The 19,034-nt window shown below is 43.9% G+C and overlaps 3 protein-coding genes across 3 annotated transcripts in view; 1 reads left to right on the top strand and 2 right to left on the bottom strand.

Moving 5' to 3' along the window:
* LOC146179319 (G2/mitotic-specific cyclin-B2-like) overlaps positions 1-19,034 on the top strand; it is a 234,298-nt gene that overhangs the window by 96,864 nt on the left and 118,400 nt on the right. The gene's annotated exons all lie outside the window — the stretch shown is intronic.
* Positions 660-10,448, bottom strand: LOC146179325 (G2/mitotic-specific cyclin-B2-like). The gene is made up of 6 exons (XM_084579602.1): positions 10,419-10,448; positions 5,362-5,523; positions 3,992-4,237; positions 2,321-2,463; positions 1,237-1,345; positions 660-882 (listed from the first exon to the last, which is right to left on the bottom strand). Exons 1-6 carry the CDS (start codon positions 10,446-10,448, stop codon positions 766-768), a joined length of 807 nt encoding a protein of 268 aa, XP_084435728.1. The 3' UTR covers positions 660-765.
* Positions 15,991-18,548, bottom strand: LOC146179326 (uncharacterized). The gene is made up of 3 exons (XM_084579869.1): positions 18,514-18,548; positions 18,151-18,318; positions 15,991-16,353 (listed from the first exon to the last, which is right to left on the bottom strand). Exons 2-3 carry the CDS (start codon positions 18,157-18,159, stop codon positions 16,048-16,050), a joined length of 315 nt encoding a protein of 104 aa, XP_084435995.1. The 5' UTR covers positions 18,160-18,318; positions 18,514-18,548; the 3' UTR covers positions 15,991-16,047.

A 19,034-nucleotide genomic window follows, 5' to 3' on the forward strand; every position in this document is an offset into this window, starting at 1 on the left:
CGCTATGATCTCGCCCCACCGACGACCAGAACTAGGTAAATTCAGCGGTCCGGCGAGCTTTACTTTTTCCCGTTATAAGCCTGTTAGTAGAATATAGTGTGAACTTGTGCTATCTGCTGCCGCTTTGAGAGCCCACAATGACCTAGAAAATATATCAACTTTTAGTACTCTACCTACATCTGTAGACGTAGTGAAGCAACAAACAGAAGCACATCGTAATTCTCCTTTTTACCGTGAGTATGATAGTGGCGATTACAATGAAGCTGCAATTAGTGATAATGACAATGATGACATTATAGCAATAAAAATGACGGTGCATTCAGTTGATGGTGATAATGAGAGAAAACGGGATGCACCGTGTGCTCCAGCAATGCTTAGGCTTTCAGATTTCTGCAGTGTAGATGCTACAGTAATCTCAGAATTTTTTATGCACCCTTAGAATCGCAGATTCAGAGGTCCGCTTAATTTCCGCTAAAGGTCCGTGGAAGAGCAGCGCTGAGAGCAGTGCGTAATATGGAACCTCTAAATAGTATGCTCGCAGAACACAAGCAGAACCTTCAGACCTGCTTGCTTTGACACAGGCAAGTCACCTGTGAGAGATTACGGCCAACAGAGCTTCAAGCTGTTGTGTAAATAAAGAGGACAATTTGGTGCCCGGAATGACGCAATTTATTAACAGGTAAAATTGAATTCTAAGGTAAGGACCAAAATATATTCGCTCAAATCACACGAAGGAGGTTTCAAAAGGTGGAGGTTGAGGAAGGACTACTGCCCCCCGAAGGTCAAGATTCCTTCTGCCATCAGGCGAAGCTTCCATGTCTTGGCTTCCGACAGGCACGCGACGGAGTGATATCGCTCCGACTTGTATTTCTTGTACGGAGCCTGCAAAAGCACAAAGTATGAGACGTTTTTTTCTTGATTTACAAATTCTTTGCAGCATATGTAGGAACACTGCTGAGGCAATTTCAGTGCTTGGACAATGGTAGGATAATTCACAGGGACATAATAAACTGAACCGTGTGCACTACAAAAGCAAACAAAATAAATATGTCTGAACAAGGTGCTTTTAACCAATAATGTATTACTGGCGCGGTTAGAAATTGTAATTTCCGGCAATGTATTCCATTTTCGTACATCCCATTTGAACGCACTGCATACCTCTACTAATCTATTGGCTAATGAACACGACAACGCTATTTTTCTGAAATTATAACTGATGAAAAACCAAAGACATACAAGGTTCCTGACTCCAGGTGCCTCCAAAAAGAGACCCGCCATCCGCTGCACCAGTGGCCGCAGGAATTCCCTCCTACTACAGCTATAGTAGGGGGCCTCCCGTTTAGGGCTGCGAAAAAAAAAGAAACTTATTAGCACTCACAACCACTGCACCTCCTCAGGCTTTTATCTACTGCAATCTCTCTGCAAGAAAATAAAAGTTCTCAACATCAATACCTCTATCATATTGAAATTGGCATCGACATCGAGGCTCCCCTTTCTTTAGCAGCTTCTAAAATACACGACAACACGCGCTGGTACGGAGAATGTCTAATACCGGATGTATAAATATTGCTACCTTTCACGCCCCTGTAAAATTCCCCTATTTACAACGTATCCACACAAGCCCAGCTACGTCACCTTTAGAATGAATCTGAGCCATCTCCTATACGAAAGGAATCAATACGGTTCACGGGACCCCACAGATCACTTAAACCAGTAAATTGGTACACACGTTTCGCAATCAATTTCACTCAGAATATTGGGCGCATCCATATTATATCGAAAATGACATCGAAAGTGACTGTTTCATCCGGACTGCACCTTTTTTGTTTTTTGGAGTTGACAAAAGGGGCGACAACACGTGCACTTTTGATAATGTGTAGTTACTGGACGAATGAAATATTCTACTTTTCACAGAAAAACCGTAACGTCTCTATATTATGATACACACGTATGCATAAGCCCCTCTACGTCACCTTCAGGAAGAGCAAAACCCTCTAATATCACTCCAGTCAATACGATTGAAGCCAGCACCTGGCAGACATGCCGTCCATTGTCGACGCGTCACCATTAAGCAGCCACTCAAGACTCACAGCACGAGAACAGATGTTGCTTTTTTGTTTTCTGAAGGTGCAGATCATCGCGAGAACACCGGAAACGGAATAACATTCCTCATAAATAAACAGCAAGGATATCTTCACATTCTGCCTTGCTTTCAACGATATTCAAGCATGGTACCAGTGCCAGGCGTCCCTTTTGTTTAAAAGCACTATGAACACAAAGGCCAGCAGTTAATCTCAATGTATAGGAAGGAGGTGCTTACCAGTTTTTTGGCCTTCCGGAAAGCTGAAGTGCGCAGTACACGGCTGCAGCTGCCTGCGCCGAGGGGCTAACGGAAGCCATGACGTAGTCCACGAGGCAAAGCTCCAGGATGTACCTGGCTGCAAAGTCTTCCTCTCGGGTCGCCTGTATAGAGGAGAAGAGGCTGGACACTTAGAGAATGATTCTGCGATAAAATTGCTGCTTTTAAATCGCTACCATGGCTCTGGACTTGTTTTCGAGACAGAACCTTACGTCGAATGCACGACAAGAAAGAAATGTTAAATCAGTTCTGAATTAACGTAGTGAATGGCTAAGCTGTCAAGGGTGAAAGGCAGTAAAACTTCCTAATGCTCAGTCGCCAAGGAAAAAAAAACTGTCGAGTTACTGGAAAGTAAGCCAAAATGATTAAATATGAGATCAACAACATGTGGCAGAGAGAAGTTGATTTGTTTGGGGAAAATCGACCCTTCCAATTAACAAGAAATAACGGACAACTCATATTCGAGACAGATAAAATGTATTACGTTGAACTAAAGGCTACATATATTTAGCCGCCAAGAAAGTCTGCATCTCACACAATAAAAATAAACTTGCCTAAAAGGGAGATTGATTTGCAAGACTAGTTTCTACGTATTCAATCTGGCATTCCAAGCTTCCCGGCTAAAATTGCTTAGAACTCGCCGTGTACATAATTTAAGTCGCGCCAAGCGCATAAAACGACTATAATAAAAACCTGAAACAAGACTTAGTTAATCTTTTTAAAAAACAAAATTTTACTAGCTAGAAAATGACGATAAGTGCAGTACTCGTTTCGCCGCTCCCGCCCGATTTCGCCGATAAAATGGAACACCCTAAACCATTTTTTATGCGGACCTCAATGCCTATGTCCCACTGCCATTTACTGCTCATCTACACCAACAGTCCTTTTCACTGTAGAGGGCTAATGTTACAATGTAGTGGTGGAAGAGATTTAAATTTCAGATTAGCAAAGCTATCTTATGTAAGAATACACAGGCATCAACACACGCAGAAAGGGACATCAGCTTGAGTTTTAACGTGAACTATGGTACGAAGTTGTTAAATTTTTCATGTTAAAAAAATGACAGACACAGTGTCGCGTTGAGCAGACATTCCAGCAGAGTAATGTGAGCTTCTGCAAGTCATCACGACGATTTGTGGCCTGTCAAGTCTACGCGCAGAAAAGCTGTATACGTAATGACTTTGGGTGGAAAGCTTTTCTGGACTGAACTAAGTCACACCCAGTAGATCAGAATGCACTTCTATCTGTCATGCCACCATCCATGCATCTTTGCATTCAGAAGCCTATTCGTCTAAACATGCCTATGAATGCTTGTCGACAATAAAAACATTTTACTGCTAATCAAATAGCTTAACTGCACTGATACCGTGTTGATATTGAGACAGCATGATAGAGTGTGTGTTCTCCCTGTTCGCATTAAACAATTGCTTAACGTAACTAATCAGTACGACAGAGACTCTCCTACACAACATACAGCAAAACTGGTTTAAAGCAGGCGAAAATCAAACGATAACACCGCTGTACGCTGTTCAATGCTACTATCTATAATCTTATTGCCGGATATTATTATACAACCTTCCACATTGTCCTGATTTTGGTAGTTACGGAACCGCAAGCAAGCAATGCACGAACCTCAACATCTCTACAGTCAAAACGAAGGGTCTGCAGAGGTCCCTGCAGGGCCAAACTCCTTGAGACAACTGCGAGAATCTCCTTTTCCATCCGTAATATTGCTGCCTCCGTGATGGCTCCATTCCTGGTAATGACTGCGAAGAACCAGTGCCTCCACTCCGGGCTCTCGATTTCTATATGACTCGCCGCCACATACAGCGCTGCCGCCGACAGTAGCTGCATCGTGCGTTGGTCGACGATACTTGCCTGCAAAAGAAAAAATTAAGAGAGGCGGACAGACAAGGAATTCATTACATAGTCTTCAGTAACATTCCTATGCAAAGCTTGCACACGCACATTGATTCTTCCATGACAGATTTCAACGCTAAATATGTAATAATCCATTCATCTTGTTAAATATTTCGAAGTGAAGCTGAAGCATGCGTGGTCACGGCAGTCACCAGTTGTTTGGTTTAAACCCAGAAGAAGCAATTAAGTAGTACCAGTATCACACATACATGGCTGCTAACGAATCATGACGTGCATAGCGAATTATATCATTCAAGTTGCTTTTTAAACTTCCAAAGTATAAAATAACAAAGTAAGTATTACGACGGCCGTTATGAAGCAAATAAATTAATTCAACGAACTTAAGATGGCAGAATATACTCATCTTATTCATCCTCAGTACTAGCGCTCGCCGTGAGCAAAACGAAAAGTAAAATATTAGCGGTCGAAATGTATCTAAAAAAGAATGGGCGCACCATAATGGAGGTAGTCTTTTTTTTTTTCCTAATGGTGTTTTAAGGAATTCAAATGTTGAACGCTAGAGTGAAAATTGGGAGTCTTGCATAATGCCTGAAGATCATGATAACCGAAGCTGATTAGCTAAACCTACAAACGCAGGACTGAAGGAAGACATAAGAGAGGCAACATTAGAGCTACTGTTGTCTGTCTTCATAGGTCATTATCTTATCGATACGCAAGGGCGGAACATTATTGATAAAAAACTAAACAAGAATACATCATGCACTAATTTTTCGAATTTTCAAATATTTTATTTCTTAATTATGCAGGAGTGACAGGTGGAATTTCGTAAACTGTTTTATTTAGGACTCGCATAAGAAGCCCACTAATTATAGAGGGTATATTTGGGAAAATCAATTGCTATACAAAAACGATGCACGTATCCAGAATAATTGGTCAAATTAAGAAACGTAATAACGTTATAAAAATTAGTACATGATTGGCTGCTTTTCTTTTTTTTTTCTTAATTGAGAATCTGATCATCTTACACCTCGCGTTCAATTTTACAAAACACTACACGTTTTCTTTAAGCGCGATCCTTCGTTATAAAGCAGTGCAAAGAAGAAATAGGAGCTTTTTCTAACCTGCAAGTACTGATCCATGAGGGTTACAGCCCGGAACAGCGTATCTGGATCGATGTCCATGTTGTTGTGGACATCAATTATCCAGTTGATGCCCTCAGCCCGTGCCTTGAGATCCACGTCCATTCGCAAGGCCTCAAAAAAGGGACCAATGAAAGTGTTATTCTGGAGCAAATTGAACTAAAAAGAAGGTTTCGGCAAACAAACTATAAGCAAAACATTCAGACGGGACTTAACTGACAGTTGAGCATTGCATGGCTCCAGCCCGCCAAACTCCCGCCGCTCCAATCTCGAGAACAGCCCTACTAAATTATCGCCATGATGAGCCGGCAAGGCGGGATAAGCTCAAAGGGTTGCCCAGCCCGGCACCGTTTTCACAATAATGCACCAAGGTAAATTTTGCATTGTTAGCAAGTAAACACTGTACTAAATACTGAAGGACTGGTTGACAAAGCAGCTCCATTATGACGTAAGCAACGCAGAAGTTCCAAGAGCCAAACGAAAATGGTTGCTTGCAAATGTAATCTACTCTGAATTCCCTCAAGATTTTTATTCACTATATCAAACGAGGTGCATCCAGGTCTTTTGGTAGAATAGCCGTGCCGAATACCCAAATTCAGAAAGACTGCGCCGGAGAAAATATGCACGAGAACAAACCAACATTGTTCACATTTGCTGAAGTGACTAAACACTGGGTAATGAACAGCCAAAAGCCATAGCGAACCCAGAAAGGTCATTGGTCAATCTAGAAGTCCAGAATCCGATCCTGTAGCCATATTACTAAGCAAGAGATATACTAAAAACATTTATTTATTTATTTGTTTATTTATTTTTTATAACATACGTACAACCTTAGTGGGATTATTACAGGAATAGGCAATGCACTGGATTGGAATACATTGAAAAGAAAAAAAAAGTGTACACTTAACATCAGAAGGGGACATTGTCAAAAATAAGAAAAAAACAAAGAATAATGTTTCGACAAGTCCAACAAATTAGTCAAGCGATGACTATGAAGTAATAAAATGTCGCAATTCGTTCAATTCTCGTTCAGGACAATTGCAATCTACTTGGATGAATCTGTCGAGTAGATTTAAGTGTAATAAAATCTGAACAGTTCAGCTGAAATGAAGCGCGGAGTAGTTGAAACGGAACTGTAAGCGCTGGAATTTTTCTCGACCAGCCAGAGTATGAAGGCAAGAAAGTAAATGTTCAGTACGTTAATCGGTACTCTTGTAAAGAAAATGAACTCCTTTCCTCTGCACCATTTCGAGCGTGCACATGTTCCCTTTTGTGCGGGGAAATAAGATTACGTTTGCGTATTCCAGAATCGGCCGTATAGTAAAACATCCTAACGAAGGTATGAAAACATAAAAGAAAAAATAATAAAATAATGCAATATCTAAAAAAGGGGGTTTGCCTTGCTACAGATAAGAAGTCCTAAGTGTCTTTTAGAGCCTCTAAAGCGTCACTACAGCCGATGGAGCGACATTTATGTTCAATGAATTATTTCACGAGTACGTTACAGTTAACATCTTAGGAGGGCAATGCGATACTGATTTGTTAATTTATGCACGGATTCGTGTCGCTCAATACGACAATTTCGATGCACAGCACGACAGAAAAAGAGAGTGTGTGAAAGTCAAGCATGCGGTCGCTTGGCTGCGGCGATAGTTTCAATGGTTGGGTACCAGCTAAGCAAGAGAAACACTCGACTCGAAACTGCTCCGACAGTTTCCTTTGTTATACCAAAACCTACACTATGCTCGGGGACACTTTTTCTTGGCAATGGGCGCAAAGGTAGGGAGGCGGGGCGTCCTTAAACGTGTCACTCCGCCATGTAGTTCGGCAGCGCGGCTTTCCGTCTGCATAGCCGTTACAGATTATTTTCTTCGTTTGCTTCGACAGCTAGCGTCTCTTGAACTTGACTCGAATGTTGTCTGGTGAAAACGCTTCCAACCGTTGCGGAGTGGGCGAACCGGAACAGTGCCACTATACCGGAACTATCCGGAACGATCCGAACAGGCGGCAGTCGCCATCTTGTCTGCAAAGTCGGGGCGTCTCGAAACCCCGCGACAGACATCAGACGAGACAACCCAGTGGAGCCAAGAAAAGTGTCGTAGGCATAAAAACTTCATTTCGAAAACTTGGTTCCGTGATAACAAAATATACTGTAAAAAAACTAGCGCTATGATTACAATTTGTTTTTGCAGAAACTGCTCATGTAACTAGGGACTATATTCAGCTGCGCAGGAAGATAATGCTTTTCGGCTCCGTAGCTTTGGCTCCATTGCTAAGAAAAAGTGTCCCCGAGTATAGGCTAGTAAACGGTGCACTTCAAGTACGCGATTAGTCACTACTGCGCGTGCGCCTTAACCATAACCACCCGCTTCGAGTCACAGAAGAAGGGAAGAAGAAAGGTGTATTCCACCTTAAGAAGGCAAGAGGGAGGACAGAGAAGAAATCTGTCAAATGGAACAAGAAGATTCGGAAGACGAAGAGATAAGCAGGGTAAAAGAAGACGAGATGCGAAGAGAGAGAAGATCAGCTACTCCTTGCGACTGCTGATTCTGAGCATTTACATTTCCGTGAGAATATACGGCATTGCAGCTCGAGGCAATGCCAGGCATCGTCTTTTGCAAACGAAATTGGGAAAGTCGGTACCAGGGAAGACAAACACAGGACATGGTAATAAATTTGTGGCGCAACCTATTTTTGTGGTACTCAGTGTGGTGTCATAGCATTTAGCATCCATCTTCTGGTCATGTTGGAGGCTCCATATAGAATTCGAGCCTACAGAGATGTACCCCAAGATAAGTTTATGCGTCCACTGAGAAGTGAGACTGCTACTGCGTCTCCTTTTTCACAAAAAGGAAATAAAAGAAAATATATCAAACTCTTGTCCAAATGAAAACGTTTCTTTAAAGACTATTCGGGCCTTCTCATTGGGCAAATCTCGAGCGTCCCCCTAATTGTTGAGAACGCCGACCAATGGTTGTTGTAATAATATTAACAACAACCATTGGTCGGCGTTCTCTTTTCTTAGTACATGAATGTTAAACATGCTTAAAGACGGTGAAGTGACATTTGTTTAACGAACAAATATTCATGAACTGAATTCCTGGTCAAACTGGTCGCCTTCCAATACAGGCGAACAACAGAAGGGTTTGCACAGGCTACTCGGACAACGATGGACGCAGTTGCGCAGGGCTCTAAAAGAATTCAAGGATTAATATTTCAGAGTCGTGCTATAACCTGCTCTGCCCTTGAAACTATAACAAACACAGCCCCGTCCCCTCCCCCCCCTTAATACCACCCCAATAAAATTTTCCGCGAGCGCACACAACCAAAATACTTCTTGTTAAATTCTAAGCCCGTTTAGAATTTCTTACTCTCGGCAGAATATAGAATTGTGAGATTGAAAAAAAAAAATTTAAACCATGACTTCACAGTCGCTATTGTGGAGGCGGGACGAACCTGGGAGTGCCTAACACGAAGAAGCTATGAGATTTGATAAGCTTCAACAATATGGTAAGGAACAATTACTTCGAAGTGATAATGAGCCGCCTCGCTAGCTTCTTCTGCCCTCTGATTAGAGGCCACCGAGCCACAAAGCACGTGGGAGGGGGGGGGGGGGGGAATTGTTGCAGAAACATCATTGCCAGAATACGCCCTATAAGATAGACGGTTTTAAACATCAAGGATTTAGCCAGCTTTTTATGATGTCTTTTTGCATCATTTGTTGTATTTGGAGTTATAGTGCCAAAGGAACCCAGGCTGAGAGAGAAGCTATTACATTCTCATTCGATCGTAATTACATGGTTGTAACAGTATGAGGACTTTTATTCAGGCAAAATAAAAAAAAGAAAATTTTTAAACACACGCACAAATTGATAGCAGATGCATAATCAAGACCAAGTAAGGCTCAAAAGAATGCTGTAAGAGAGTATGCCAACAACGACCACTGACCGCTGGACATGCTGATGAGAGGCCGGTATATAACACTCCTTCGGACAGCCTTTTTCAAATTCCTCAGGGAACAGGGTGCTAAATACCACGTGGATAGAGGCCATAGTTACTTTTGTGCCAAAGAGCCCAAAGCAGGCTACACCATTATTCACTCTTACCTAACAATCTCTACTCTTAGTGGGGAGAGAGTCCGATACAAGCAATGTCGTTCCAGCTTGCCATCACATATTGTAAACCCCGTACTCGGAGTTCACCTGTACCAGTCTCATTTGCAGGCATTTGCAAGTTGTATAGCAAGGTACCAAGGCTGGCGCGAAGCTTCGTTTAAATAGACGACGTTTACTGCTGTCCGCAGCAGTCAAATACCTGAGTGGCAAATATCTCCACCGCCGTGAAATCAGCTTCATCCTTTTGACTATCTTGCCACTGATAGTGGTCATACTAGGTAGCGGTCGATTAATCTGGAAGCTCTCCACAAATTCTGTGAATAACCCATGCGGACCCATTCGCCCGTTGTTCGGTCACGCGTTCTAAACGAAGACTGATGCTAATTTGGCTGGAAACTGACGACACCGCTGACGTTATACGCTAGAAAAAGCCCCACACGTACACATAATCCGCTCTCTGCCGCTGGAGGGTCATCCAGTAAAACTTATTGTCCCCTTACCTCATGCGGGAAATTAGGAAATAATGTAAATGCGTCACGCGACAATATCAGATTTTCAAGCCTAAGTAATTATATACCCGGCATGATGTTTTAAAAGGACAAGCTGAACCCCTGCATTTCTTTCAAACGCCTGCCTTATAGTAGGTTGATACTTGCTGCGCTCGTTTAGAGGACAAAGTCTAATCAATAACAATTTATGTCGTTGCGGTCCAGTTGGTGAGGTAGGGTAGACGAATTTTCTCCCGGTAGTCGTTGAACATTTTATAGAAATAATAGAGGACGAAGCTTAACCTCTATCGCCAACAGCTGTTTACGAGAGAATGAACCTTCGAAACATTTGAGCGTTGCAGGGCTACGGCCAGGCATATGAAAAATGAAAGTGTGTACTACTGACGAAAAAATATAAACAGCTAGAACTACTCACCGAAAACGCTGATCGGAAATGGGTCGCCATGGTCAGTAGAGTAGACGCTCGGTCTCAGCACGGGTTTCACGCCGGTCTCGATACAGCCTTCGTCCAGAACACGCACAGAACCGACTGGTGGATTGCAGCTATGCGGAAGATAAGACTTTGAGCTACTGCGCGGGTCACGACGTCATGCTCGACGTCACGCGAGCCTTCAACAGTGATTGGCTAGGGGAATGGCAAAGGGACGGAGCACTGTTTTTTTTGGGGGGAGGCCGTTAGTTTGTGTATGCGACATGGGAAGGGGAAGGGGGGGGGGGGGGGGGGGGTATTACAGCCGGCACCAAGAAACCCGCGTGCGAGAGACTGGCAAGATGGGAAATTCATAGAAAATCCAGGGCATGCTCGACGCAGGGGCGCCGGTAAAGAACTGCTTTAGTGTAGACCCATGCAACGCCTGCCACGACGCGGCAGCAGCGACGTCGAAGCAGAAGGGGCTCGCTTGTGCGCCGTCTTGTGTCTAGGGCTTCCTAACTTTTAATTAACCTGTGGAATTATATTGGGGGGGGGGGGGGGGGGTGTTTGTAGCAAATTCAGCGCCACATGTCCAGCACAACTCAGCCTAATGGTAACGAGTACGGCTATTTTCAAGCAGAACAAAAAATTACAAGAGAAGGCTTGAAAATCACGTACTACACCTACGTACTACACAAATCTTTCATACTAAGAGGCGCAATCTTTCCCGATGTAAAGCACAGCTACGCGGCCATGACATAAGGAAAAATGCAAAAAAATCTTTTCCTACTTACTTACATTCAAATTTCAAAACTTGTGCTTGCGTGCTTTGAAATGAACCGAATAGTGCGCCTTTTCTACAAGACTCACCGAAAAAGCAATGGTAGGGATACTAAGAAAAAGTTTTAGGAGATCAAGATTTTTCATAAATCTTGCGCCCAGAACGTAAGAAATGCCTGGTTGTACAACTGCCTAGTATGCGGCGTGTCGAGGAGAATATCACTGCGTGGATTTCTGCGTGCACAGTACTTTTATTTTCGGGAAACTAGGCTCAGAAAGATAGTGTCGCTGCGCTTACAGCCGCTTCACCACAATTGAGTTGAATGAGCGCTTATTTCGTGATTAAGGAGAGTATATCAAGGTTCTTTCTGCGCTGTCTGAATGGTGGCCACTAGTCTTTGAAAGGCAGGCAGGACAAAGCGGGACATTTTAAAAATAATGTTTTCTTTAATTTTTCTTAGGTCCGCGTCATCTGACCATTCCATATTTATTCATCTTTACGCCAATCAGTTTGTTGCCAATTCTGCTATATTCGTCTGAAAATACATGAAAATGATAAAATTAAAACTTTGATTTTAGTATTCGCTAACACTTTTCTCCGTTATGTGTACCGCAATGAAGAGACCACGTGCTCGTCCCCACGTGGTCGCTAGCTTTTTACTTCTTTGTCGCGGCAGTAGGACATTACTGAAGTCGTCATTACTAGCCTTCCCCGGAAGTCATCTTTTTTTTCATTCTAGATAATACTGCAGAAACATGTTTTTTTCCTCCTTTGTGCCCCCTCCCAGCTGAGGGCAGGCTATTCTTCATCTCACAAAATGTTTGCAGCACTGCGAAAGGCAGAGGCACCCCGGTCCAGTGAAGATAACCAGCACAACAATAGGCAATTGCGCTCCTAGGCGCCTGTACTGCCTGTACTCCGCCCTTGTTTGAAAAAACTGTGGTCTCGCTTTTCGGAATTTCTTATGACCAATGCTGGCTACTTGGAATTAGGTCAGGTAGTTATGAGTCATGTGGGGACACATCTATCAGGCAGGCTGCTAGTCAACTGCGTTGACCTCAATCCGAATATTCTTCGACACAAAGAGATGGCACCGTGCGCTTATCTGCTTGAGCATAGGAAAGCCTTCTCGGCACTGAAATTGCCATGAACTCTTTCGATCTGCGCACGTGCTTTAGCAATGGTCCAATCCCTAATTCCATTTTTGTTTCCTAAGAGATAATCCAGCGCATTTATATCACACAAGCTAAGCGTAGCGCTGGGCGGTGGAATGAAATTCGATTTTGACATACCTACACTTATAACTTTCGTGCTCTTATTTTATTCCTCTAGAAACAGAAGGCGGCAAATACACTCATCACTGTCGTCAGCGACTCCAAGAAAAGAACCTTCGCCGTAGAGTTGAAGCGCTTTGACAGACTGACACCTTCCGCATATTGTGTGGCTGGTTAATGTTAACCTAGGAACAACTGCGCACCCGCAATTTTTTTACCTCGCGACCACGGTTTACCGACCTACATTAGGGGAATAATTTATGACTTCAATAAAGCATAAGCTAGCCTCCAAGACGGCACTCAATAGAATTTTTTTTTTCGACCGTAAATAGGCAGGTGCCCCTAAAGGTCTAAAAGTTGGCCCAGTGCAAGGGGAACGTGTCTCCGGTAAAACCAGTCTTGGAGTACTTTTATGTTGCTGTCTCTTTTTCCTTTTATACAGATAAACTGTAGAGGCGGTGGCCGCTTCAGAAGGCAGTTTGGTCGACATAGTGTCCGTGTGCTGCCTTAAATACCTTTTCTACAGCTTTTCCTTTGAGGCCGCCCAGCGGCGTCTCAGAATTTGAGCCTATTAAGCTCGACTGTACGTCTGATTTTTGTTTTTTTTCGAAAAAAAAAAATCCCAGTGTCTTCACGGAACGATATGTTTCGGTTGATAACCATCCTACAGAGAACCTAAATTGGAGATTCCTACGAGTATTCGTTGGACCTTAATCACAATTTTCCATGATTGTTTTGTGGCTAGTTTTTAACAAAATATCACTCCACTTCAGAAATACTGCTATGCGGCGGTATACTTCAATTTCTATAAAACCACTGCAGCTGCACGGTTACGTTCTTCATTAAGCCGACCACAACGTTCGAACCAGACGCAATGAATAAACACGTTCAAGAAACTTCAAGAACGTTCAAGAACTACGCGGAGAGACTGAAGGAGAATCACTTGTGCGATGATGCGCATTGTTGAGCACTTGTGCGCCATCAGGTAACAGTGGTTCATTTGTAATACTTGCATTTAATTAGCTAGGCGCGTCTTGTCGAAAACGGAGAACAACTTCACAGGTCAAATAAAAAACATAAAGTTGGGACTAGCCTATATTTCCAACTGTGTTACAAAACAGACTGTTGCGGTTGATCAGCGCGTTGTATTCTTTTGAAGACAAAGCCGCCGTGGGTGTCTCGAACGATTGCCACATATTTTGGCCACTGGGCTTTATGTCTCTGTCGCAATTAAATTTCAGCGACGAAGCTCATTGACAGATAAGCGATTGCGGGATGCGTCCGTGTTTTCGCATTTTCCATAGCTTAACAACTATTGTCTTCTAATTTATCGTTTTTATCGAATTATCCGTCGCCATTTTTATAAGGAATCATTGATCGCCTGATGGCGCTGCTGCCTGTGCCAGTTATTTTTGCAAAGTGGCAACTACCAAATTGAAGGCCTTTGAAGCAATGTTAGAAGTCTCAGAATACACTGTTTAAGTAGACACAGCGGAATTCGGCGGAGGCAACCCCTTTGTGAACCCGAGTCTGAACGGCTGGGTGAAAAACATTAATGGCAGTTTCAATAAAAGCAAAAAAAAACAGGAACAGGGAAAGAGGCGGGCGTCGCATGACATGACATTCCGCACTGTTTTCGATGCACTTAATTTAGCTAGACCTAACAAAGTACAAAACCAGTTGCATGCTGCAAGCGCCCGAAGCAAAAAGCAGTGCATGTTTACTAACAGTTGACACTGGGGGTAGTAACATGGATTTACGGATCATGACGGGCATCTTTAAAAGTCTTATATTAAATTCCTGTGCTTAATCTTTTGCAGTTTGCAAAGTGAGTTGAAGTAGGTATATTTCATACTCATGTGCAGTAATTTTGTAAATTCCAAAATGGTTTCCTGAGTTTTTTCCAACCTCGTGTTTCATTGTGTATTCTACTCAAGGCAGAAAAGCGCTGTCAACATGCTTACAAGCATGTTGACAGCTCGCCAAAGTAAGCCATGCACTTTTGCCAGTGTACTGACCACTGAAAGGTGCTGTGTGTTCAATTCTTTAGTCCTGCACTGGGATCGTGCAAAGAGTTTTCTTTGTATGTGTGTGTGTTGTTTATGTAGCAATCTAAGGATATAAATGTAGTGAGCGGGAAAATTGTACGGCAAAGAACATGGTGCATAAATCTGATTGTACTGCAGTTTCAGTATTTTAGGGCCACTTGCATAAAGTGGGCTATGATGGGGGGGGCCGCGCTGTGCCCGTTAGGGCGGATACTTTTTGTGAAAAAGCTGCTGTCATGTTAAAATTTTAGCTATGTCCTGGGCATGCGTGAGGGCCCCTCGGCTCCCATTTTTGCTGATCATTCCAGGCGAAAATTAGACGATCGATTGAAGAGCTTTCTATGAACCCGTTTCATTGATTGCTGTAGAATGATTGGGTGCACCCCCCTCTAGCCTTGTTCAGTGCTCTTTCATGAAGTGCGAATGTGTGTCAAGGTGGTGTCCGCAGATTACTCACGCAGGTTCGTGTGCCTCTGCTGCTGAAGCTAGGCAGGGGAAGGGAGATACAGCTTTGTCACACTGTCGTGGGGTGTATTGTTCGGAATAGGATGGGGCGAGATAACAGGAGGACTGGAACGAGATCCACCATTCTCCACAGGACAAGGACCAAAACTGGTCACTTTCGTCCTCCTCCCTGGCCTTACCTCTAATTCCACAAAGTGCTGCCAGGGAATATAGGCCAAGCTAGCCCTGCAAAAGACCACTCCGCCATTGTAAACGAATTTTCCCCGAAGACATGAAAGCAGCTTCGACAATACAGCGCAGCAAGGGTAATTTGCGTGTGTATACCGTTTCAGGGGATGAGGGAGATGCCAAAACCTCTGGTCTCTGTACTGCAGAAAAAACGGTTCCGCTGCGGCTTCCGCTGTGCAAGCGTCAAGAGCAAAATATGAGGCCACGTGACCTTGCAGAGGCTGCCAACTCAGGCTGGTACTTTAACCTGAGGTCCCGACTCACACATGCTATTCCTAGGCCACGCAGACACGTTCGTAAGGCCTGGTTAAGCCTCGTTACGTATCACACAATGATGTACTTTACGACTGTTTGCGAAAAGAGTTTGTGAGATAAAAGGGGCTGCGCACAAAAGGGGCTAAACGATGCAAAGCGTGCACAAATTAAGGCATTCATGCTTAAGCGAACGAAGATCAGCAAGGACGGCCGCGTATGGGAGTCGTTAACGCTGTTACGCATTAATTAAAACGCGGAACTGGAATATCCCACTACCCATTTGTTTTTCATTTTTACATATTGGTCTTGGGGCATATAAATAAATATGCGTACAAGGAAAACAAAAATTTCTCAGCATTGAAATTATGAATGCATGACAGAAAAAACTTCAGAGTTTCGCATGCTGCTTCAGGGTGCAACCAATGACTCGCTTATACCGCTAAAATAAAATGACGGAACAACTCTTTCGGATTTATTCCCTGAGGCTGGAGTACTGTGAGCGCACTCAGCCATTTTGCCTTCATGTGTGGCCACCGCCGATGAAGTGTCACTCGGACTTTCAGCGTATCTGGCTCTGGAAGCTAAGCCTTTGGCGGCTCGGCCTTGGCCTCGACCTTGGCCTCCGGTTTCGGCTCCTCCTGCTTGGCCTCGCCAGCAGCTGCGTCGTGATCGGGCTTGTCCACCTTGTTCGCCGCAGCCTCCTTCGCGTCTTCAATGGCCTTCAGCTTGAGCTCGAGCTCGCGCAGAGGCCTTTCGCTCTCGTTCATCCTCTCAACGTCCTCGGCCTTCATGTAGCCCTTCTCGAGCATGAATAGCCGGTACCGGCGTCGGTCCTCGTACCCCTTGGGGCCCCAATCATCGCGAGGGCTGATCGCCTTCCAGAAGTCCTGCGAGGAGACACTGCGCATGAGCCAGCAGATCGATACGAGTCCCAATCCAAAACAGAACTGCATATATTTTTTTGTTTTAACAACAAAATTTCTGTGCGGGTTTTGACAGCGAACTTTTTGTGACTGTAGAAATGCTTGTAATAACATCACAATTTTGTGTACTAGAGAAAAGTTCCACAGAACTAGAGACTGCAGAGCTGCAAAAACGTACTACACAACTGCAGAAAATCTGATGTTACGTCAGAACGACAAAATATTTTGTCGTATTTAAGCCATGATTCAGCAACTTTTTCCATTGGACAGATCAATGATTTCAATTTTGATGTTTACTTTAGATTGTATAGCTTACGCAGCATTGCCCAGAAGTACCGTGCCCTTTCATTCAGCTATCGAAGCTTCTGAACGATGTCGAGGATCGTAAGTGCAAATGCATTGAAAGAGACTGTCAGAAATAAAATGTGAAGCCCTCCTATAGTTTGCGTGTCAGACATTCCATTGGGAAGGGAGAAGTGATCGTCTCTACGTGCCGTTGGCAAATAATTCCTGCCAGGCAGTTGACCGTAGCGTTTACCGCAACCGTGCAAATGATCCAGTTGCTATATAGGGAAGGCATAAATTGTTTTCAGAGCAGTCTCTTAAACTTGTACTTGAATTACGCGAAGTAAGCAAAAAATCGCAAACTTTTCACTGTAACTTATACCTTTGCCGAATCTTCAGCGTATGGTGTGAGCAGGACCACTGTAGTAAAGTGATTTCGGACTATATAAAGATAAGCTTGAGTTGTTCTGGCCGTGAACCGTGTGAAATTACTGACATAATTTCACATCTTAGTCATGTGACCTTGCACAAACCTCACACTGGCAACCCGAGTGGAAATATACCCCCACCGAACTCCCGAGCCGAACACGTTCTCCTATCACATTCTGCCACACGCAGCTTTTACGCAATGACAGGTGAAATTGGACTTTGTCCCAAATTATGTACACGTCCCTCCAACGTCCTTGCTCCCAACACAGCAGTGGCGGCAATGTGGCGTAACTTTAGCCAATCCTTTTTTGAATCAAAATTGAAGATTTTTTATACAACTCCAGGACTAAAATATTATCATCATTATAAGGTTTCGGGACTGATTGAGCATCCCGGCGATAACCCGCGCGTATATACAGTGGTCTCGTGTGTGCAATGGTGTTTATATTCTACAGATAAAATAAGGAACGCACGGGACAACTATTTCAACAAGCGTACTCTCACTGACTAAACTGAAGTGTAGTGTGGTTAATTAAAAAACAAATAAAAAGTAATATCACCAGCCAGCACCGTCTAAAGTACGACGGGCTTAAGCCAATGTAAAATAAAAGATTTCACAAAAGAGAAAACTTAACTCTGCAAAAAAGAAACAAAGGCACAAGCTGAAGAATAGGAGAAAGCCTACGTCACGGCTTTTAACTTCTGAATAAAAAGGGGGGGGGGGGGGGGGGCTCAGCACCTTGATTTTAGAAATGAGCATAATTATCTGCTAACTTTTCTATAGTTCTTGGGATAGCAAGTATTAGGTAGCCATGCTTGATTCCTGACTGATTTCTTAACAATATTTTGTCTGAGTACTTGACGATATTATCTTGACCTAAAATATTAATATAGAGTTCTTTCTCACATGCATCTTGCTTGTAATTACTTCCTCGTTGATATGTACTCCGGACCGTTGTCCTGGTCAGGTTCTATAGGGTCTGGTTCTTGATATGCGACCGCTCCTAAGCATCCTCTGCAAAAATGGCGGATAGTGCCCCTTCTCACCCATTTCATTGCCCACAGCTCCTTGAGGGCTACGGCTGGAATAATGGCCAGCCCAATGCCGGCCACGGCGAATCCGAGGTATTGAGCCCACCGCGGGAACTCATACAGCGCACTGTGACGCTTCAGCGTCACCCACTCGAAGTTTGTCACAGACGTTACGGCGAGAACCTGCGGAAAACGAGAACGTAGAGGGAAAATACTGTTGCTGCTGCCCTTTTCAATCGTATAAACACCGTTACCACTCCCCCCCCCCTCACCCCTCGCCTCCTGAACTCTGAATTAACAAGAAAAGAAATCTCCCCGTTCCGTCATGCACGGCATCTTTTACGGACCCGAACCAATGACACTAGAGATTTAGCTTACCGTGATCCGCAATTCGCCACCCTGACCCTCTACCGCGCGTGGGCAATCCGCACAAGCTTATTGGTTCCGAGGCGGCAGGTCTATGTGCCGACGTCCGGTATGTGGCGCCATCTATCGGCGTCAAGGGGATCTGTGCATGCGCAGTGGAACACTCGGTGGCGGATCGCGGTAAACTAAAACACTCTAGTGAAGGGTTGTGCATCCCCACCGCCATTACACGCTAACACTGACCTATAACAGAACACTTTTTTTTGGGCACTAACCGAGTGGCAGCGACTAAATAAAATCCACGGTCGGCTGTAAATGTAACCGGGATTTGTGAGGCCTAGCCTAGCATTCTCAAGGATTGAATATTGTATAGAAATTCTACAATTCGGTGGTTCGGCTACTCATGTGCGTTCGTTTCCTCTGTTACTACCTCACGTCAGCACTGGCGTTATGAAAACTAAATCGGCACCATGACTGAGAGTTCGAACTGTCTGTGCAGCGCGGACAGAGGCTGAAACTGTGCACCACCGACC

The sequence above is a fragment of the Amblyomma maculatum genome, chromosome 9 (genome assembly GCF_055883805.1).
Source record: "Amblyomma maculatum isolate TAMU_Amacu chromosome 9, ASM5588380v1, whole genome shotgun sequence".
In the NCBI taxonomy this organism is placed as follows: Eukaryota; Metazoa; Arthropoda; class Arachnida; order Ixodida; family Ixodidae; genus Amblyomma; species Amblyomma maculatum.